General features: G+C 43.8%; 1 protein-coding gene across 1 annotated transcript; it reads right to left on the reverse strand.

The window, feature by feature from the left end:
* Positions 1 to 901: 901 nt before the first annotated feature.
* Positions 902 to 22,295, reverse strand: asap2b (ArfGAP with SH3 domain, ankyrin repeat and PH domain 2b). Its single transcript, XM_039599093.1, has 28 exons — positions 21,885 to 22,295; positions 15,259 to 15,331; positions 13,965 to 14,119; positions 13,768 to 13,842; positions 12,760 to 12,809; positions 12,300 to 12,429; positions 11,590 to 11,675; positions 11,377 to 11,452; positions 11,190 to 11,276; positions 10,776 to 10,879; positions 10,477 to 10,546; positions 8,566 to 8,653; positions 8,436 to 8,484; positions 8,194 to 8,360; positions 7,083 to 7,216; positions 6,531 to 6,625; positions 6,268 to 6,457; positions 5,835 to 5,920; positions 5,625 to 5,740; positions 4,896 to 4,963; positions 4,695 to 4,802; positions 4,373 to 4,607; positions 4,181 to 4,276; positions 3,365 to 3,623; positions 3,233 to 3,291; positions 2,164 to 2,228; positions 1,826 to 1,945; positions 902 to 1,662 (listed from the first exon to the last, which is right to left on the reverse strand). The coding sequence occupies exons 1-28, from the start codon at positions 22,008 to 22,010 to the stop codon at positions 1,588 to 1,590; spliced, it is 3,042 nt and encodes a 1,013-aa protein (XP_039455027.1). The 5' UTR covers positions 22,011 to 22,295; the 3' UTR covers positions 902 to 1,587.
* Between the last annotated feature and the right edge of the window lie 1,294 nt (positions 22,296 to 23,589).

The following is a 23,589-nucleotide window of genomic DNA, read 5'->3' on the forward strand; positions in this document are numbered from 1 at the left end:
TGTAGTAACATTGGTCCTAACGTTTTGTTCCGCGGTGAATCCCGGAGGAGAAATGTGCTTGAAAACAATCTAACAATTTTTTAAAATCAGATTAATATTTATCAAATAAATAAATAGTATTTATCAGTAAATGTTCAAATTAATTATTAACTAAATATATACTACTAATAATTACAAACAAACATTATTTCGTTTTTGTATCTTTGCTCTTTAAGTCTATGTACTTTTAATTTAAGAGATTTTAAAACTTTAAACAAATTAATCCTATAAATTTGCTTTAATTACATTTAAAATCATATACATGACTATTTTTTCGTGTGTATTATATTTGAGTATTTGAATATTTTGTACTCAAGGTATTAAAAAACAATAATAAATAAATAAAAACACATGGTTTACATAAAAACATGGCTGTAATTCCTCCTCTGACCATAGTGTGGTGTGGCTAAGATGGTCGATGTAATTAGTGATGTCCCGTTAGTACACAGGTATGTCTGCCTGATTATCTGTAATTCCAGCTGAGCTGAAAGTCCAAATTGATGATTTTCCAAGTATGTAGAAAATGAAAAGGCTCCACTCACATAAAACTGAACATGTCATTCTTTTAGGTAACACTCATAGAGTAAAATGAAATATTTTAAGTGATCACAGCCTTGAGTTTCATCATGGCACACAGTTTGACCATGTCTTTACATTTGATTTATTTGCCAATTATTTGTCTTCCAACTTATGAAATGCTTCAGACTGCTCTTCACTGAATCACAGAAACATGTAAAAGAAATTATCTAAATAAAAACTGAAGCAGTGAAGCGTCTGAACACATCTTTGCGACTGACAAAACTTGTGGGAAATAAATGAGACTGAAAGAGTGAGTACTGGGAAAGAAAAACAGGACACACTCTCACGGGTACATTTATGATGATTTTAATAAATTGAAAATACGTTAAAATTTAAAGGACGCTCAGATTTTCTGGTCAGATTACATGTTTGATCTTAAAATAATAAAAATCATTTCATCCTGAAGCTTTTACAAACAAGTTGAATGTTCCTGATGTAACACAGCTGGATCCCAGCAGCAGAACCACAGGAACGTTCATCACATCCGCCAAAAGTATGTGGACGCTGTGCCGGTCAGGTAATCCTGACAGAGTGAAGATGAAGTCCGTTCATAGTAAACAGATTATTTCTATGAATGAAGCTGGTTTTGTAACAGGAAGCAGAAAAAAACAAAGCTGTCGTTTCGTCGCGTTTTTTTTAAGGCAGTGAAGGATTTTACTGTAACTGTGTTCAGCCAGAAACTTTCTGTAGTTCCTGCTCTCTGCCTGTGGCGGCGCTGTACTGACGTAGCTCTGCTGTATGTAAACATATCACTGAGGAACACTGTCCACATACTTTTGGTCAGGCCTGCTCTTTTTGTGTCTGCTGCATAGCTTTTAGAAGATTTCAAACTCAGGCCGACAGATTTTGAACAAGAGCACAAGTGAAGATCGAGACCCCGATCAGATCTCTTTGGGTGTTGGACTCTCCTCTCAGGTCCACAGGAGGATCCAGATGTGCCCTCAGTCTGACCACAGCTGGAGGCACGAATCACTCCGACAGGAAGTGAACAAAGGTGCGAGGAAACACTCCCCGCCTGGTCGGATCGCTTTCGATGTGACCAATCTGAAACACAAACGGTGGTTAAATCACAAACTGCACAACGGGTCAAGATTATTCTTCAGGTGGGTTTTCATCTAAACGCACACACATGCTGTAATAAATGTTGGGAAGTGAATGAAGTTGTGCTGATGAGGCGTTTTCTGTGCTGGAGGCATTTCTCACTCACCCACCACTCGCTGTCCTCCTCGCCATCCACCACGATCAGCTCTCCCTCGCTGAACGTCAGCTCGTCTGGACTGTCAGCTGCACAGTTGTAGATGGCCCTCACCCTCTGAGGCCTCTGCTTCTACAAACACACACACACACACACACACACACACACACACACACACACACACACACACACACACACACACACACACACACACACACACACACACACACACACACACACACACACACACACACACACATTTAGCAGTAAAGCTGTGTTACATGCCGGACTTGTGATGACGACTGTGTCTGTGTGCAGAAATAAATGAGGTGGTGTGTTTGAGGACTTACAGAAAACGTAGTTCTGGGTTTGGGGGGTGGAGGAGACGGACTATGGGAGGATACGATCTGACGACCTGCCAAAGAGAGATAAACCCCCCACAGACTTCAGAAAAAAAGTTTCTCTTCTGTAACTTCACCTTTGTTTGAACAGAGAAAACTCAAGCAGAAGCTGCAGTTCCAGCAGAGGCTTCAGCAGTGAGTTGGTCCAGTAAAGCAGCGGTTCCCAAATTTTTTTGCGCCATGGACCGGTTTATGTCTGACAATATTTTCACGGACTGGCCTTTAAGGTGTCGCAGATAAATATAACAAAATAAAACCAGTACCGGTACCAAAAAAACGAAGATTTATTCATAACACACGGGAAAAGACCCTGGGAAACTGAGTTAATGCTAAAAAATCGATAAAAACCCTGAAAACCATGAATTTCACACCCGAGCCTCAACTCTCGTGGCCTGGTACCAAACGACTCACGGACTGGTACCGGTCCGTGGTCCGGGACTGCAGTAAAGCACCAGAATATGTGACATGGCGCCAAACTGCAAAGATACCCTTCAGTTTCACACAGATAAACATCCAGTGTTGTGGTTTAATGAGCACCAGATCTCATTAAACCATAATGGGGGTATTTCACTGATGTATTTTACACCGTAATCACAGCTTTCCTTGAATGAGTGAATGAGTGACATCAGAGATCACGTGAGTGTGTTCTTGCAGGTCGTGGCGTTCCACAGAGCTCTATTAATGGTCCTTTGTCAAAGCACAAAAGTTTCAGCTTTTTAACAGCAGTTATGTTTTTATAACGCACCTGCTTACATCAAATTCAGGCTTAAAGTTTGACACAGGTGGCTGTAGCTGCTAGCTGGCTGCTAGCTTCACCTGAACTGGACGTGTTTGTGCTGCTGGAGCCTTTTAGAGCTTTTTTAATGACATCTTACGACCAATATGGCTGCTGTGAGTTACTGTACTAACATCCAAGAAGGCGGTGCTGCAGTTTGAGTGAAATTCAAAGATTTTCATGTTACTGATATCTGTGTGTGTGTGCATGTGTGACAGTGTGTGTGTGTGTGTGTGTGTGTACCTTGTTTTTCCGACGGAATCCTGCCTGCAGGTCTTTGAGGAGGAGGAACCCTCGCTGCTCTGTAATCATAAGACCAACATTAAACTGGTGTGCTTCCTTCCAGCAGACAAACTCAATCAGACCAGTACGTACGCGGGAGGAGAGACGGGGGTTTTGGATCCTGGAGGTCCTCTGTGTTGGTGGCTGGGTGGGAGGAGAGGAACTTTATGCTGGGGTGGTGATGGAGGTGGGATGCAGGGCGGTGGCGGGACTGGAGGTGCTGTGGGTAGTCCCGTCGGCAGGGGAGGCAGAGGAGGGAGGGGGGCGGTCTTGGCTGTGGCGGCTTTGGTCTCCAACATGCCGGTTCTCCTGCTGGGCCCAGGAGGAGGAGGAGGAGGAACCACTGGGAGCACTGGGAGAAGAGGACAGAACAAGAGTCAAGAAAGCCCTTAGCTGTGGCTGCAGGCACACCTCCACTTGTCAGAGCCTGAAAGCAATCCAAAATGCTGCCGCAAGAGTACTGACAGGGAATAGAAAGAGAGAGCATATTTCTCCTATATTGGCTTCACTTCACTGACTCCCTGTTAAATCCAGAACTGAATTCAAAATCCAGCTCTCACCTGTTAAAAAAGAGTTTTTCCTTTCCACTGTCTCCAAGTGCTTGCTCATAGGGGGTCATATGATTGTTGGGTATTCTCCGTATGTATATAGGGTCTACCTTACAATATAAAGCGCCTTGAGGCAACTGTTGTTGGGATTTGCCGCTGTATAATTAAAATTTAATTGAGTTGAGTTGAGTTTAATTGAATTGAAAGCCTCATACAGCAGCTCTATACTTCAGAAAGAGGACAGAACCGTCTGCCCTTTTCATGAAAATAAAGCAACAAAAGCCAAATAAAGCTGACGGACGCAAAGAAAAACATCACAAACGAGACCCTCCACCGTGGATCTGACAGGAAGTCCACCCACCGTACATGGAGTTCCTCTCCGGCGTTTGAGGGTTGGGGGGGTCAGAGGACGACCGCTGTCTGCCTACTGATTCCACGGGGGGGCCTTTATTGGTACCTGATCGTGGACAGACAGAATCAGATCAGTTTTATTTCCTAGCAGCTTTACAGGGTCTGAACGACAAAGGTGATCTCAGCCCAGGCGCCCTCTGACCTCTGCTGGGTCCTCGGGGAGGCAGCGGGGGCATCGGGCCGGGGGGTGGCAGGTTCACATCCAGCATGGTGCCGTAAGTCTCGTTGCTAATAATGGTGCTGGGGATCGCAGGCCGCTGCTTGTCCCGCGCCAGGAACGCAACGTCCCGTGCCAGTGCCGCCAGGTTGGGCTGCCCGGGTCCACTTCCGGGCACAAAGCAGCTGACTGGACGCTCCTCCCGCCGCTGTGGGATGGGCTGCAGGACCCACCGGAAACACAGGAAGTACATTGTCACTTAACGCCAACACAAAGTTTAACGCAGGACGTCAGAAAAGCAGCCAACCTTGTCCTCCATCTCGTCATCGCTCTCGTCCAGGTCTTCATTTTGCAGACGCCACTCATACTCAACGTGAACATGGACGTTGAACTTTCCGGTCTGAGCCTGAGTCAGCTGGAACGCATCAATCAAACTTTATTGGCACAGACACTCAACAGCACAGGAACTGCTTTACTTTGTTCAGCCTGGAAGTGTTTGGATTCTCACCAGCTCTTCGCACTCTTTGTGCCGCAGACGTTTGGCGATGTCCAGCGGCGCTTCTCCTGCATCGTTAGCTATGGATACAAATTCAGTCGTTCAGACTTTCGGTGAATTATGTCAGCACATTGTTTCCAAAAGGGAAATATCTGATTATCAGATCTGCACGTTTCTTTGTGTTACTGCTGGTTTTTTCTCCCCCTGAAAAGACAAAGTACTTGGCTCTGTTTGTTCTCAAGACATCATTTAAATTTTATGTGATGGTAGAAACGATAACGGTCCCAGATGAGGGTCACACCAGCTGTGAAAGTAGTTTTTTTCTTCAAACCTCACAACAATAAACTAGAGCCAGGTTGGCTGGTTATTTGAACTTGACCTTCATCATTAGCGCCCATGTCAAAGTTCATCTTGAAAAACATTTCAAGAAACCTTATCGAGTAATATATTTTATTAAAGGGCATGAAAAGAGCTGTACCACACACTTTTTCTTTTTTTTCTAATATGACATCCAACGACTTTACAACGATGTCATAAAGTTTAGAACAATCACACAATGCATGAATACATCGTAAAACCTCAAGTTTGTACAGAAGCCACAGATTTCAGCCCAGTCACATGGTAAAGATCATAAAATACAACATTTGAGTGTGTAATGCTCATATGAATGATATATGCACTCGTCACTCATCATCAGCGTTCAGCACGCTCTGGTATCTGTGCGGGTGTGTGTGTTCTTACTGATGGACACTGAAGCTTTCCCCCTCAGCAGCAGTTTCAGGCACTCGCTGTTGTTGGTTAGGCAGCAGTAATGCAGTGCCGTGTTTCCTCTGGTCGTCTGCTTGTCCAGGTTACCGCTGAAACACAGACCCGGTCACTACACACACACACACACACACACACACCTGAAGAACAGGTGTTTAATTGAACAGTCACACTGTGCAGTGTCACCTGTTTTGTCCGAGGAAGTCGACAATGTGGAGTGAGTTTCTGTCGCCCATTCGAACCGCCAGGTGGAGCACCGTCTCCCCGGGTTCCTGACACACACACACACACACACACACACACACACACACACACACACACACACACACACACACACACACACACACACACACACACACAGTCAGTCTGCAGAGCAACAACGCACACCTGACGCACAGAGCTGTGTCTACGTGTTACTGAACGGACACACAACGCAGAGCTTCAGAGTAAAAGCTTCTTTTGGAAAACCAAAGATTTGAGATCAAAGGAGGAAAAAATGGACACAAAATGAGCACAAAGACACAACAGAGCCTAAAAACGCACTCAAAGAACTCAAACACAAACACAGAGACGCATGAGTCAGTCCGTCGAACTCGTGTTAGAGATGCAGAGGTCGTACATGTTCGTTGGGCTGTGGGATGGCCTCCATCAGGTCCACCCCCTCAGCATAGACCTGGATGAGCGACAGGATGTCTCGGTTCCTGACGGCCTCGTAGAGAGCTCGCAGCCTGGATGCGGCGTCGGTGCACTTCCGCCGGGCGAAGCGCTTCTCGGTGTACTTCGCTGTGATGTAGTCCTTCCTCATCTGCCTGCAAACCAGACGGACGAGTCACTACGACATTCTCCTACAGCTCAGACTCACCTCCTGGCGCCGTCACCTACATGTCGCTGGTCGGAGTTGGTTTGGTCACTTCCTGTGCAGACAGATCTGCCTCCATAATCTCATTGAAGCTGGCGTTTCCCACGTTATTCGCCAACTAAAAGGCAACAAAAGCCCAACATCAACTCTGGTTCGGTTCTGGCTGTAGCTCCTAAGATTAGCCACATGCTCACACTTCCTGATTCTTCACAGCTCAACACGACTGACACGCTCGGCAAGGGTTCTGGTTTCCTGATTATTCCAGAAAAGGTTTGCAAACATTCCAAATGTCCCTTCCCTTCACGTCTTCACACAGGTGAATATAATGAGACTATGAGATTTCACAGAAACAGTTTCAAATGAATCAGGAGACAGAGTCTTGCAGGACGGTAAAAATCTGAGGGTTTTTTTGCTTTTCTTTTTTTGCTTTTTCTTTTTTTTTCCTGCAAATATTTTAATTTTATTTAACAGATTAAAGTCATGATGAAATGAGTCACCACAAACCAACAGACAGAATGCCCTGACCTGCATCAATGACTTCCGTTACTTCTGTCGGGACAGTGAAGTGGACTCACCAGCAGCTCAGAGGTTCCCAGAACGTCCAGGTCCAGACTCTGGATCCTGGAGTAGTGGACCCCCATCTCTCTGTGGATCCCTGAGCACTCGATACAGATCAGCACCCCGAGGTTCGTGGACAGCCAGGAGGGATCTGTAGAGGGTGGGTGGGGGCGGTTGGGGGCACAGAAACAACAAGCGGTGCCTTCATATCCTCAAAATGTAATTTCATGACTAAAGAAACAACAAAGTGAACGTGATGAATTAACAATTTGCTGACAGACGAATCTGAAAAAGAATTCTGGGAAGTTTCTGCAGCTCTGAGCAGAAACATGTTTGGACTACATGTTCACGTGAGGAAGCTGAGTGAATACTTTTAGCAACATAGTGAATGTTGAATATATAATTAATAAAAAAAACTGTATGTTATTAATCTAATCTTTGGACGTGCTGAGATAAACAGATGAAAACGTGTTTTATGGAGTTATTGGAGAGTCTGACTGTTGATGTGCTCTCTCTCATGACACTAATGTGTTCTCACTTCTGTAAACCATGACAGGAAATGGAAGTGCTATGAAGTTCCACATCAAGTGCTCACAGTGCAGTTCAGTAAAACCATCATCTACAAGAATATCAGCTAGGTTTAGAGCAACAGACCAACTAAAACAGTTGCACAAAACAACTTCAAGGCCGCAAAAAAAATGACACAAAACAACCGCAAAGGAAAAAAAACTGCCTGAAGGCCCAGAGCGTTCCACAAGCAGTCCTGTAGAGGTGAGTGGGGTTAGAAATCCGGCAGAACTAAGCTGTCACAGGTTTTTGCTCTGAGCATGTGCAGGAAGCCTTAAAATAAAAATAAGACTGATCACAGGTCAGATTACTTCCTGTAGAAGCTGCTGCACTGAAACTCTCGAACCTGTCAGGCCGACACCGTGAATCTAATCAGCGTCCTCTGAAACAAACGCATCCAAGTCCAGACCGTAAAACCAGCTGGAAAGGTGAAAGCCTCATTCAAGCTTCACCACTTTTCTGACCTGACCGTGAGTGCCTGGACTTCCATGTTTAACCTTTGAACTTTGTTTCATTTCATGAGTGGCATTTGTTTGAGAGAGACTTCTGAATAATTCTGACCTGCAGCTCCACAGTCGCAGCAGCTGTTGTTGCCGCTCATCTTCTTCACCTCGCCCACGATGGACTTGGTCAGCTCCTGGACGATGTTGTTCTCACCCTCGTCCTGGTCTCCTTTGAACGCCTTGTTCAGCGCCTCCTCCTTGCTGTTCTGCAGCACCGACACCCAGCTGAAAAACACCAAACCATCAGTGCTCACAGCAGCGTGAGGCCCGGCAGATCAGGCCACACCAGCTCGTACTTACATCTGACACTCTGATTCGTCCTCGGCCTGGAAGTGGTAGGTCCGGTCGTCTGTGGGGGGGCACGAGACAGAGTTCAGACTTTACACACATACATACAGAGGAACATGTGAGCAGGAAGTCTGCAGCATACGTGAGAACAGGTCGAAGCTTTTCTTCTCATCGGGGTTCCTCTTCACCTGGCAGGTGAGCAGGTTGAGCTTGGCTGGCGGTTTGTTCGGCTGCAAGACAACGAGAGGAGGCGAGACCTCAGCTCTGACTGAACCTCACTCGGATATCAAACATTCTGTGTTACAGAGAAAAGATCCTGAAACTGTCACAGAGTCTGTACTGTTATATACCATAACATGGACAACAGTTGGATCCCAGTTAGGTTCAGCCCACAGAGCGAGAACCTGTAAGGACTTTATGCTGCACAACTCTAAACCTTCACTCATCCTGCAAAATATCTGCACATATCACTTAAAGTTCTGAGATGATTAACCTCAGTGACTTTCTGTAATCTCATTTTCTACTGTTTACTGAAGCCTGACTACTTTTGATCCTCTGGCTTTTCATGCCACAAAATGTCTAATTAATAATGAAATGTCCTAAAACTATTGATGAACCACTGTGTTTTCCTTTCCTCCACTTGCCTCCACCACTGTCTCCTGCCTGCCTGAATGGGCATACCATGTGGGCCCCAGAGTTCACCCATACATACCCACTATGGGCCCACGGACCCGTTTTAAGTCTGGTAAACTAAAGCTTTATGAGGTTTTTCCTTCACATTTTTGATATCAGAGGATCGTCTGCAGCTGACGGTTGTACTCCCCAGAGCAAGGCAAGTGTCAGGTTTCAGAGCTGGAGCTGATCATCATGCGGAATGTTTGTTTCTTTGTGTTCAATTCATTTTGATCATGTAAACAAAATGCAATTTAGGAAAAGAAAAGAAAAAATAAATACTGAACTAGAAATACCCTCCAATATCGCTTCACCTATTCTGATTCGGTTAAAAATCAAAAAGGAGTGGGAAGAAGTGCACACTGGACCATAAGACGGATGACCTCGATAAGCTGACCTCAGATGGAGCACTGCGAGGATTCTGCAGTACCTGCCTTCATCTGAGTCCGAGTGGTAAATGTGGAGGGATTCTATCAGCTGTGAAGGGTTGGCGTAATCCCAGACACGTTACGCTGAAGAAACGTGTCTCTGAAGGGATGTTTTCATAAAGGAACGTCACTCTGACAGAACGTTTCCATGACGGAACATTACTCTGAGGGAGGGATGTACCCAAGGATGTTCCGACAGCTATCAAGAAGGTGTAGGTTATTTTGGAAACCCGGTTCTCAGAAACATGAGTCTAAGCTTGACATCTACCTTAAATAGAACTGAAGATATGTGTTACTGTGAATCTGTAGATATGAGGTTTGTTTTTCTTTGAATTTGCTTTTCAGCTAGCTCAAGGAGAGACAAAAGGATGAAAGTTAGAGAGAAACATTTAAGGAGAATTAGAAACTTTCCTTCCAGCAGCCCTCGGATTTCAAATCAAACAAATCCTTTTCCCACCCTTTTCCTTTAATCCTTTTCCTTCTGCTCTTTCTCTTCCTCTTCTGCTTGCTCAGTCCTGATTGGCCATTTGACTCCTCAAACTTCAAAATAAAAGACAGAAGGCAGAAAAAAACCTAAAAACTAAATAAATAGATAATGTACTATTTAACCCCAGTTAATGTAGACCAAGAGTAGACCGGCAACTCCAGGCCTCGAGTGCCGGTGTCCTGCAGGTTTTAGATCTCACCTGGGTCAACACACCTGAATCAAATGATTAGTTCATTACCAGGCCTCTGGAGAACTTCAAGACATGTTGAGGAGGTCATTTAGCAATTTGAATCAGCTGTGTTGGATCAAGGACACATCTAAAAACTGCAGGACACCGGGACTCGAGGCCTGGAGTTGTCTACCCCTGATGTAGATGATAAACTCATGAGGAGACTTCTGATTGGACATGTAGTGCAGGCTGGAGGGTGGGAGCTTGTCATGGACCAATGGGAGAAGAGGACCTTACCGTCCCGTGACAGATGGTCAGGAAGCCGTTCTTCACCGAGCACTTTCTCTTCTGCCACACCTTCCTCAGTCTGACAAGGAGAGAGACAAAGCTTTTAGTGTGAAAGGTCGGAGAGTGGAGTCGTGACTCAGGCAGCTGCCACTAACACACGTGTGCAGAAGGAGGAAAACATGTTAAATCTGTAAACATGTTAAATTTAACATGGAGTCTGTGTAGACTGACTAAATGCTTTCTCTGCTGAACTGCATGTGCATGTCAGTCACATTCATGTGGGATTCTGGGACACAGAATTCACTCACCCTTCACTTTTCTTGTAGAGGAAGCCGGAGCGCTCGTTGCCGTGGGCTTTGTCACCCTGCAACTGATGGAGGCTGTAACCTGCGTTCTGCTTGGCCTGGGCGTCCTGTCAATAAATTAGACACTTTATGTGAAGCAGCTCTGATGACAAAAAGACGTGAGGACTATGACCCTACACAGAGTTATGCTCAGAGCAGCCTCTGTTTGATGGACAGCTTTGTTAATCAACTTTCCAGTAACAGGTGAGCATGTCAGAGCTCACCTGGTTTTGCTCACCATCAGACTCATGACACCTGTTCAGACCGTGTTTGCTCTAACTGCTGTGTGCATGTAATCGACTCTTTACCCTCATCAAACAGCACAAACTGTTTATCCTTCAGTCAAATGGATGTTACACCATGTTTGATGTTTTTCACCTCTTTCTGATCGGACTGCAGTGCCGCCTTCAGGGTGTCTCGGAGCTGAGCCAGCTGCTTCCTCTCTCCATCCTGAGTCTGTTTGATCTGCAGAGGAAGAGAAACTCTGACTGTTGTGTTTGCATGGAGCGATCGGTGAGTGAGCTGTGAGCTTTAATGCTCCTGCAGGGAACACAAGCGTCCTCACCGCTGTCAGATCCGTGGACAGTTTCTCTATGGTCGGTTTCAGAGTCTCCACAGCTTTCAGTCCATCCTGGAAAAAACTGAAAAAAAAACTTCTGAGAACCTCTAAGAAAAAAAGTGAATCAATAACAAAGTTAATGTGTTAATATTCTCTCTTTATTATCTTTTCTTTAACACCTTACTCATACATGGACCTGTTGGTCACTTTTGGACATACTTGCACTGAGCGTGGTAAAACTTGATGAGGTTCTGGAGGAAGTCGACTCCTTTCTTCACTTTGATCTCATTCACTTTGAGCAGGTACTGCAGAGAAAAGCCAAATAATCAAGAAAAGCTGAAGAAAATAACCTTTACTGCATGACCAGACCTTCCTTGTCCTCCTCCAGGTCTTCTAGGAGGACACTGAGGCATTCCCAAACAGCTGAGAGATTATCTCTGCATGTCCTGGGTCTGCCCGGGGTCTCCTCCTCGCCCTTAAACCTCATCTTGGTTAGGCATCCTGGTCAGAACCACCTCGGCTGGGTTTACTCTGAGCTGATCCTCATTGGGTCTCTAACGGAGAGCCTGGACAGCCTTCAGAGGAAGCTCGTTTTCACTGCTTTTTTCTGTCTCCTCTTTACCAGCATATCCACAGAACTCACACTCTACTCCTTTACTCATGACCCCCCAAAAAACCATGAGACACACAGATTGAGCTGAAGATCAGCGCCTGATGAAGCCAAAAAAGCTACAAACTCTGAAAACCATCAAACCGGAAAACTTCTGAACAGAATCCGTGACAAACGTCTGTCCACCAAATCTTCCACGTCATAAAACATCTGCGCTGATTGGTTCAGGCGGTAAAACAAATGCTGCTCTCGGTCTGACCTCAGAGGATAGAGATGATTGTTTTAGCATTCAGGTCACCTGTGTGGCCTCTGACCTCACCTCGCACATCTGCAGCTGGAACATTCGTCTCTCCTTCTCCATCTCCTCGGCGATTTCTCCTCCGCTAAACTCCGTGCGAATCATGCCATGCATCTTGGCATTCTCTTTCTTCTCTTTCTCAATCTTCGCTCTGCAGAGGTCAAAGGTCATGTTAAAATCTCAACACAAACACATGTGATCAAAACAACAAACCGAGGAGAAGAAAAAATAGAAAGGTGCTAAAATACAGAAGCCAAGAAACGCCAAGATTTCAATCATTATATTTGATCTTTTCTTCTTTTTTTGAGAAAAAGGAAAAAAACAAAACAGTATGCATCAGTCTGTGGAGACAGAAACAATAAAGATAACTTTATTCAAACATCCTCATTTAAAGGCTCCTGAATGAGTCAGCTGGTTAACGTGTTCTTGTCTCCGTGATTTAACATTTCAGTGAGAGCAGCTGATGATGAGCCCTTCTTACAGTTTGGTCTCGTAATCCTTCCAGGCCTTATCGAACGGCTTCTTCAGATCCTGCAGGAAAAACAGACGTCACAGAGTCAGTGATTCATTCGTAAACACACAAACACGCGTACACACACACACACACACACACACAAACGTGTGTACACACACACACACACACACAAACGTGTACACACACACACACACACACACACACACACACACACACACACACACACACACACACACACACACACACACACACACACACACACACACACACACACACACACACACACACACACAAACGTGTACACACACACACACACACACACAGGACTCTAACCTCTGAGTCACTCTGGAAATATTTCTAGACGATAACATGTGCGTTAGAACAAACAGAATGGTGACCGTGTCACAGCCGAGGTGTTTTAAATTCAGCCATTTGGTCTTTATGCCACGAGGCACAGTCTACAGGAGGACACCACCATTACAAACAGGAAGTCATGCTCACCGCACAACTACAAGAAAAACTGTTCGGTGCTTTGCAAAAATTAAATGTTGTATTTTGAGTTTTCTTGTATTTGGCACCTCAGGGCCACATTACCTAACATGCCTACATTTTACAATTCAAGAAGCATTGATTTTTTTTAATTATTAAAACTGAGCATAAAGCAGGAAAAATAATATTAAATAAATCAGAAAAAACAAAACAAAATATGATCTTTTATTCTGATTTCCTGGTTTTGTTTTTTCATCTGACAGGAAACAGGATTTTACAGCTGGTTTGCTGCTCTGGTACACAGATATTTAAACATTAATGTGGGACCCCAGCGTGATTTTATTTGTTAAATCTGAAGCTGTGTGTTTAAAATGATTATAGTTCTGATGTAATTATTGTAAATACACAGTCAGCATGTCATCTAACCAAAAATAATTCATTTTTAGCCACAGTAACAGGAAGTGAAGCGTAACTGAGCGAGTGTCTGCGGGTTTGTTTCAGCAGGAAGAAGAAAGTGACACCAACCCCTTTCACTCCTTTCAGGTCTCCTTTGAGCAGACTGTCCAGAGGGAACGTGATGATGTTGTTCATGTTCTGCAGCTGCAAACAGGAAGTCGTGTTACAGCACAGACGCACAAAACACACCACACTTTCTACATGTAACACTCTTCACAATAAAATGTCTTTTGTTTCACTCTCTGAGTCTGACTTCGGTTCCTCACCAGGTTCTTGAAGAGCGCCGTCAGTTCTCTGGTGAAAACGACAAACTTGGTGAAGGCGGAGCCAACATCGCCGTCATCCCTGTCACCCCGGGTCAAGTAGTTTTCCCCGAACTTCTGCATGGACTGAACGTACTGCTCCTCATTTTCCACGTGAGCTATGACACAAAAAACAACTCGGGTCATCTCAGTCTTTCATTCAACTCCAAAAACAAAAATTATTAAACTGTGTGTGAAAACAAAAACCACGACAAATAAAAAAAACCAGGACAACGAACGTGTGAATAAAAAAGTAATAAAATAAACAGTAATAAAAAAATATAAAATATATGAGAAGACAAAGAGAATAAATAAAAATATGATACTAAATTTTGAGAAAAACTGGAGATATATAAATGAATATAAATAAAATACACACCTCAAATTAAAAACAAATCTAAACAATTAAAACATAAATATTTATTTTAAATATTTTAAACAAATAATGATAATTTTATATTGTAACAAAGATTATTCTAAAAACATTTCTAGTTAATTTTATTTAGTCCCTTTTGATATGAAAAATTAAAAGTAGAAAAATAAAAGGAGAGAAACGAAATCTTAATTTTTTACAGTTTAACATTTTTGTATAATTTTTCAGCCTTAAAAAATTCTGATCATTTAAAAGTGTTTATTGGGCTTCAGTCGGACGTGTCTGTGACACCCAGCGTCTTTCTTTAGCAATGAGAGCGAGCCGTTCCCCTCAAGCTGAGGCACTGAGCAGCTCTGAATTTTTGGTATATACGTGGAGATTTACCTCCAACATAAACCTGCAGGTTACAGAGAGAAGCTAAATTTTTCAGATCCTCTCTGCTGTCCACATACTTCTGGTCATGCAGTGCCTTCTGTCTGTGAAACTGCTGAATTATGCGTTTCCTGTCAGTTTTTGCAGAAGTGCTGAATAACGTTTAGATCTTGTGTGTTTGCTGAGTGTGTGAAGGACTCAGCCTCTCCTCTGTTTGCACTCAGGGAAGTGTGGATGTGGGTGTCTCTCTCAGCATGCCGGGACACGAGGAAGCATGACAGGAATGTTTGGAGGTAAGACTCCACTGCCCGAGCACAGATCCCACCAGCAGCACGCGGCTGCCGACGAACCCACCCCACCCGCACTGACCTGAATAACGAACTGTGCTTTTATTTTGGTAGTTTGTATCTGAGCGCAGTGTGCTACCACAAACAGGAAGTGACAGTCAGAGTGAGACTGTGGCGAGAAGCGTTGTTATTTTGGGACAGACTGACATGAAACTGCATCTCTCACCCAGACCAGACGAGTTGATGGCCTTCACCGACTTCTTGATCTTGTAGAGAACAGACCGGTCCAAGTCAAGAGCCTGAGGAGGAGAAACAGCACGCAGATTAGCAGCCATGCCTCTAATGCTTTCACTGAGGCATCAGCACGTCAAAGTTAAAGAAAAAGTGTGTTTACAGTCAGTATGAACCATGCTCCGCTGCTGGTGTTCATCTATGACTGTCACCTTCCACACCCTGAGCTGACGTACGTTGACGGACCGAGGAGTCTGCATGTTTTACCCAAAGCACAGTTATTATCAGGACGTTACACATCTAATAAGAGACTGATGAAAGCAGTGCTGCTATTAAAGGTGCTTTTTTTTTTACGAGACACCTCTCACTCACAGAGACTGTTTCATTCAGACCTTTGAAGCAGATCTTTTTATTCTTGCAGTTCAACATAATCCTTGTTTCACTCCATCCTCAGTCTGAAGCTCTTGGATAACAATAATGATTTGATGTTTCACAAAAGCTTCTTGGAACAAAGTAAAGCGAAAAGTCAAAATAATTCTGTCCTCTGAAATCTTTACACTTTACATGCCGAGAAGGTCAGAGCCAGAAACATGACAACAGAGGGGCTGATGTCCTGAAATGTAACCCTGACAGGTCTGGGTTTTTGTCTCCCCCCAACATGAGCCTGGTTCTGTTAAAAGAAAGTTCCCCCTGTCATCAAGTGCTTTCTCACATGGGGTATTATTGTAGTATTATATTTTCTGTATTATTTTAGGGTCTTTATCTTATGAAGCGCTTTGAGATGACTGTTTTTGTGCATTAGTGCTATATTAATAAATCTGTAATGAACTGAATCTTTTATTCTGAAAATGATCAGATTCTCTGTGCGGTTCCTGTTTCCTGTGTCCCTTGTCATTTGTACAGTACAGTTTGATGCATTAGTCCCTAAAATAAGAGCGCTGCTTCTGTGATCTGCAGGACTTAAGATGGAATCATTGGTATTGTATTGATTGGCACGATCAGCTCTGGCGAACACACAGAACCTGGCGTAGCCACACCCACTGTATTCACAGGAATCTGGTTAGGGTTTCAGAAGGAATTCTTTGACCTGTTTGACATACCCAAAGGGAGCTTGTATTATGTAAAGCCAGCATGCCTGCAGTAGAACTGATCTGAAAGGTAACGTCTTCTAGTTCCTGAAATTCTCCCTGTTTAGCCTGAGGCCAAAACGCAGCCTGAATTAAACCTTTCAGTGGTAACACGAGCTGCAGCATGAGCTTCATGTTAATCAGGAACAGCAACATGAAGTCTGCTTGTGTCTAACCCGAGGCTGTGGCAGGGAGACTGAAGAGGCCATGCGGTCTGAGCCTTTACCATAGTTTGCATGACTGATGAGACCACAGAGGTTCAGTCACATGACCTTCAGGTATTTTCCTGCAGACCTCATCTGTTGGGTTCACCTGAGCGTCTGCAGCTCTGATTCACAGCTCCATGACTAAGAGCGAGAAACACCCGCTTGGTTATTCTTTGACCAAAAACAGGTTCAAGACAAGCCGCTCGTCAAACACCGGAGTTGATTTCAAATCTCTGCAGAGAAACACGGCGAGACGACAGTTGAGCTCAGGTGTAGAGCAGCAAACTTCATTCAGCTCAGCCAAAGACCAAACAACAGATCAAGCACAAATACAAAGAACTTAGAAACAGCTCAACTCAGTACGGTGGACGATTAATGGTCTCACAGCACTGAAGTCCTGGCAGGGCCTTCTAGATGAATATTCATGGTCTTCTAGTGTTTGTGAGCAAATTCACCAAAGCGCTCACTGATAAAGAGCTACAGGACAGGTTAAACCCAGAAAATACCACTCCTACAGGACGAATGACGCAATAATCCCAATGAAACGCCTGCAAACACACAAACAACACACAAGGGAGGTCTCTGAGGACAGCAGTGAAATCTTGGTACAGACGCACACAGGCTCCTGTCACATCACCCCACCCATGAGCTCTATTTATGTCGCTAATAAGGGTGTTGCAAAGGTGTAAAGAGGTCATAAGGGTTAAATATAGTAACTTAGTGTATGATTGTACACCACATAGATCATGTGACCTGGTTAACAAAGATAAGGAGGGATCACTTCCTCTGCTGATACGTCAGCCAAACTCTGAATGCCTGATCAAAGTTCGCCAAGCCTGTTTCAGGCTGACGTCAGAGGATTAATTTTTAATGATAATTAATGGTAATTACCCCTGTTACCTTACTGAATTCATTTTCAGCACAAAACTCCGGTTTTACCCTGTGTTATAAATGAAGTGCACCATTTTTTCCCCCTTATCTATGTCACACCCAGCTTAGAATCACCAGTGAACCCGACATGGAGGTCTTTGGACTGTTCTCCTTGTTCCTGTGTGGATTCTCTCACAGGAACAAGGAGAACATGCAGACTTGAGCTGGGACTCGAACCATGAACCTCCTTGCTATGAGGCTGCAGGTGATCCTCTGGAAGGGCGTTAATGGATGAAGATGCCAGATTGACTAACTACAACTAACTGACTGTTAGTTGACCGTCATCACTCTCAGCATGCATGCAGGTGTCTGAAGGCAGGTGAGGTTATTGCTGCCCTGGCTTCTCTTCACCCCACCTCCACCTGCAGACCTCCTGACGTGAAGGCTGCAGGCAAGCAGGGGCACTGGTTTGTCTTGTGAGGTCAGAAACGTCCACCAACATGTGTCTAAAACTGTCTGTGGGACATCCCGTGTTCCCACCACCCTCACATGCTTTTTACACTGAACTTCAAAGAAACAGCCTGTAAAAATGTTAATGTAATGACTGTCAAATCATTGAGATTACAAATATTGCCTAAAAGTAATCATCATCGGGAGCCAAAGTATGGATATGGAGAGCGATGATCATCAAAACAGAACATTTCAAAGGAGTTTTCTGACAGCAGAAGCAGCCGAGATGCTTCCTGTTTTTAGGGTTTCCTCAGTTTCACAGCCTCTGCACACCAGCTCTGCTCAGCTGCTTTTAACACGTGCACTCACATATGCAGCAACACTCATTTTTCATCAGTGAACGCAGGTGAGCAGATCAGTGTGATGCAAGGAAGATGAAGCAGATAAAGAAACCTGAATGGGCACAACACTGACTTCAGACCAGCAGGGACTCTGTAAAGGACTCATCTGCTATTTTTACCATTCAGCACACTGATGCTGATTTCATGTATTTACTGTAATTATTCTAGCGTCTGAAGATGAGGGAGGAGCTGATGATTTATTGGATACTTTAACTCCTCTCACATCACTTCAGACGAGTTGAAACACGACAGAAACACAGACGAGCTTCAAACCTGAAGAGAGGAGCTTTAAAAGTGACCAAAGGAGGGCGAAAGAGGATGAGACAAAGAAAGATGACAAAGGAAAGAGGAGAGAATGGAGGGATTTAACTGAGAGGAAAGCAAAGATCAGAGACAGCAGGAGGACTGAGGTGAGGCAGATCATGTCAGGACTAGATCAGAGGAGCGAGGCTCTGCCATCGCCTCGGGTTGACTGAGTGGGAACATCCCAGCATGCAACAGGAGGAGGAGGACATGATGTGCAGACCTATGATTTCTACAGACCTCACGGCAGGTTTTCAGTTGTGTTTTTAAAGTACTCGCTGCTAGGATGTAGATTTCTTCACTTTACGTTCAGCTGAACCAGCTTTCAGTTCTCTGCTCTGAGCTGTAATCCAACAGCTCCCCAACAACAACAGATGAACTCTACAATGACGAGGAAAAAATATTTACTGTCCCTTAGAACCAATAAAGGCTCAGTAATATCAGAACAACTAGAAACCATTAAAAAAGAGCAACCCAAAGACAAAGTCCCCACAAAAACACACAAAGAGAAATAAGAGATTGTTGAGTCCATCCCTGAATCACGTGCTAATTATCACCTCCCTAAAAAACGTCCAGGTATACATACATATATACATAAATACAAACACACACACACACATATATACATGATATATATATATATATTATATTGTTTATATCTTCCTCTCTCTCTCTCTCTCTCTCCTATATATATATATATATATATATATATATATATATATATATATATATATATATATATATATATATATATATATATATATATATATATATATATATATATATATATATATATATATATATATATAAACAATGTTCTCACTGAACACCTTTCTGTCCCATTAACAGCCTCAGGCCAGCAATCACACAGTGTGATCACTAATGCCTGAGCTTTTATTACTCTGCTGTCAGCTTTCAAAGACACAGGCAGATATGTGAAACAGGACATATTGGAATTTAAATGAGCACAAATAAATGAGCAGATGTGTTTTCTTATGCTCGGCCAACATGTTTGATGTAGAGGAGTTTGAAGACACATTTCTGACTCCTTTAGTGCTTTAGTAAGCAAAGAAAATCAACCATTAGAGAAAAAATAACTCATAATCATCTCACAGATGTAACATTATCTACAGCTACTTTCAGTGCCATTGATATTCATTTCGAGTCTTTTTCTCCAATTGTTCTTTCGAAGTTTACTTCAATAATTACTTCCTCCAAACCATCAACGTGTCTTTTACGACCCTATTCCTACAAGACTGCTCAAAGAAGTCCTGCCATTAATTAACGCTTCAATCTTAAATATGATCAACCTATCTCTAATAATCAGCTATGTACCTCAGGCCTTCAAGCGGGCAGTAGTTAAACTGTTACTTAAAAAGCCACCTCCAGACCTAGCGGTCTTAGCTAATTATAGGCCAATCTCCAACCTTCCTTTCATATCAAAAATCCTTGAAAGAGTAGTTGTCAAAAAGCTAACAGATCATCTGCACATGAACTGCTTATTTGAAAAGTTTCAGGTTTCAGAGCTCATCACAGCACAGAAACAGCTTTAGTGAAGGTTACAAATGATCTTCTTATGGCCTCTGACAGTGGACTCATCTCTGCGCTTGTCCTGCTAGACCTCAGTGCAGCGTTCGATACTGTCGACCATAATATCCTATTAGCGTGATCAGAGCATGCTGTAGGTATTACGGCCACTGTGCTGCAGTGGTTTGTATCATATCTATCTAATAGACTCCAATTTGTTCATGTAAATGGAGAGTCCTCTTCACACACTAAGGTTAATTATGGAGTTCCACAGGGTTCAATGCTTTACATTATTCATGCTTCCCTTAAGCAGTATCATCAGAAGGCATAGCTTACATTTTCATTGCTATGCAGTAGACACCCAGCTTTATCTATCCATGAAGCCAGATAACACACACCATGTAACACTGCTCCCATGTAAAATAGAACGTCAGCCTTCAGCGAGCTGTATAATTTAAACATGTATCAGACTAAGTTAACAGTTCATCTGCAAATTTTAATACAACTGCTGGAGGGTTATGCAGATTTTTGTCAGTGTAAAACAAACAGCGGTAGGTGGAGCAGCTACAGAGTTTGCTTTTCTTCATGTGGAAGTTTGTTGATCAGCTGCTTTGATAAAGGACTCCCACTCGCTGTTTCCCAGTAAAGGTTTTAATGGTGGATGCTAGAAACATGTCTTCTAACACTCAACCTGAGCTCACCAACTCAGTAATGGCTCCGCCTCCTTGTGGTGTGTAAACAGACTCTGCCTCCACGTTAAACTGCGCCAGCCTCATCATTACTGCTGCTGTTTTTTTTGGGTTTTTTTTTTTTTTTATCAGTGTTTCTGTTTAAAACTGGGGGTTGTCAGACTTTTTATTCAAATGCTGCTCATGAATACGTTTCTATTGAAGGTCTGTTTTTCTACTGTAATGGAAAACAACTGAAACAATCCAGTCTAGGTGAATCGAGTTGAGCCGAGTTGGTGATTGAGGAAGAGTGGTTTTGCTGATACTACCTTAACCTTTTGTGAATATTATTATTATTGAGTTTAAAGTTTTACTCGAGCATTTTATTCCTGTTCTGATATATAATCATCACGTTAATTTACTTTAAGGGATTTTCTCTAAATATAACTAAAAACAGCCAGTGCCGATGACTTCTTCCTGAGTTCAGAGGCGGTTTGGGGCCTTTCACGAGTCTGTGCCCACGGCTATGTTTTCTCCCAGGTCACCCCTGTGGGGAACCCCTTCAGCCCCATCTTATTCTCCCACCTGTAACCTTTGACCTTTAACTGCTGCTTGCTCATCTCTTCAGTTTAGAAATATGCTTCATCATCATCGTGTTGCAAAAAGAAAATAAAAAGAAGCTGTTAAATCTTACAAAATGTCAACAGAAGGAAGTGTTTCTCTCAGTTCCTCTTTCGAATAAAACAGACTGGTTTGACGCTCTGTTGCTTGGAAAGTTTGAAAAGCAGCAGAAATCCCCGTTTATCCACACTGTCGGTCCACAAACAGTGAAAACAGGCTGTGACTAAAACCCTCACTTACAGCTCTTCAATCCCACACACGGGAAAACAAACCACGGCGCGTTAAGGAAAAAAGGAACAACACGGACTTTCCGGGTATTTACAGAGGCTCAGTGGAAGCCTTTTTACAACCTTATTAAACTCTTATAAGCCCCGACTTCCGCCCGTGTGTGTGTGTGTCTGTGTGTGTGTGTGTCTGTGTGTGTGTGTGTGTGCCCGTGTTTTCTCACCTCTTCCAGAGCTCCCACCGCGTTCCTGCAGTGGCCCATCCGGGTGGTGAAGCTGGAGGTGGTTGGAGCTTTGTAGTCCTCATTGGTCTCGTCGATAAACTCCGTGACGCTGATCAGCTCCGGCATGGTGAGCTCCGGCAGACGCAAACTGACCCGAGGCGCAAAATCCCGTCAAAACTGCCGCAGTGCGCAGCCGCAGGTGAAGTAGCCACACCTGGACGGCTCAGAGTGCCCGCAGCGTCACAGCCAAGATCCTCTGCTGTTCCCGCACGCGCTGTTGCTCATAGTCACAGGAGGAAGAGCTAAGGTCCGACCTCCATGCTTGTCCTGCAGCACAAATCACTGACAGCACCCAAACATTCCAACACCCTCAGCTGCTTCACCTGAGCAGGAAGCGCACGGAGAGGGGCGGGGACAGTGAAGGGGGCGGAGATAGAGAGGGGAGCTCCCACCCTTCTGCTGTTTCCGCAAACCACACACACACACACACACACTTACAGACACAGACTCTCTCTCTCTCCCTCTCTCTCTCTCTCTCTCTCTCTCTCTCACACACACACACACACAGTATTTTCACAGCCCTACCAGGGTGGGATTGGAACAATATGATGTTGTCAGGTCCTCTAAACTTTTACAAACGGTATTACTGAGACACGTTTAAAGGGACACCCGAAAAATAAAACGCACCTTTATTTTAACCCCTTGGTCAGCAGTGTTCTCACGATAGCTGCAGAGAACTATATTTTACCATTAATATTTAGAGCACTCATCCCCCAACACACACACACACACACACACACACACACACACACACACACACACACACACACACACACACACACACACACCATAAAAACACTGAAACACGAAGAAGCTGTAAGGCTCACCAGCACAGAACCAAAAAAAGTCTAAAGCCCCTCTCATATAAGACACGGCACGCGCTGCGCTGACCGCTAGCTGAAGCGAAAGACCCAAACTTGCGCTGACCGCTGCGCTCTGCTTGTGCATCATTTTTTTGTGGCCGCTCTACGTGTCATTTCAAAACATGTATCTGACTTTATATCCTCAACAAGAGTTTGTGTCGTATTATGTTCAAATGTTTATTAAAAACATGTATGGCTCATTCATAAAGAAGAGAGTTTTAACTAGAGAAGAGTGTGTTGTCTCCACTACACATTGGAAAGTCTCTGGAGGTGCCCATACGAGCACGTAAACCTGTGTCATGTTACACGGCAGGCCACATTCAGCCCAATCTGATCTTATATGGCTCATTCAGCGCTATACAAATGCAGGCCATTTACCATTTATATGGGCCGGACCGGTGAAACTGCTCTTTCTACCAGTGCACAGAATTAAACTACACATTTTATCCCTGAGATTATATAAAAAATGGAAAGCTCAACTCTTATCTTAGATTTTAAAAAGTGAAACTGTAAGATTACAGAAATGTAAAACGACCTGTCAAGGGTGTACTGTGCACTAACGCAGCTGGGATGTGCCTAATAAACTTTCCGCGTGTGGGTGTGTGTTTGGTGAGACTCATGCATTCTTTCAGACCTAAGCTGATGTCTTTGTCAGTCAGCTCCATCTAGTGGACAGATGGTAGAACTCCATCATCTGATGTGGTTTCTGACTCTGGTGAGGTTGGTTCTGGACTCAAACCTGCCGTCACAGCTGTCAGTGATCTGAAGATGAGATAACTGAT

This window comes from Oreochromis aureus, linkage group 15, assembly GCF_013358895.1.
Source record: "Oreochromis aureus strain Israel breed Guangdong linkage group 15, ZZ_aureus, whole genome shotgun sequence".
Lineage (NCBI taxonomy): Eukaryota > Metazoa > Chordata > Actinopteri > Cichliformes > Cichlidae > Oreochromis > Oreochromis aureus.

What these genes read in the sequence shown, in the direction of transcription:
- asap2b (XM_039599093.1), bottom strand. Translation starts at nt 22,010, where the DNA reads ATGCCGGAGCTGATCAGCGTCACGGAGTTTATCGACGAGACCAATGAG. An exon ending in CATCAACTCGTCTGGTCTGG is followed by an intron (nt 14,120 to 15,258) that starts GTGAGAGATGCA and finishes TTTGTGTCATAG; the next exon opens with CTCACGTGGAAAATGAGGAG. An exon ending in GACTTCCTCGGACAAAACAG is followed by an intron (nt 5,741 to 5,834) that starts GTGACACTGCAC and finishes TCTGTGTTTCAG; the next exon opens with CGGTAACCTGGACAAGCAGA.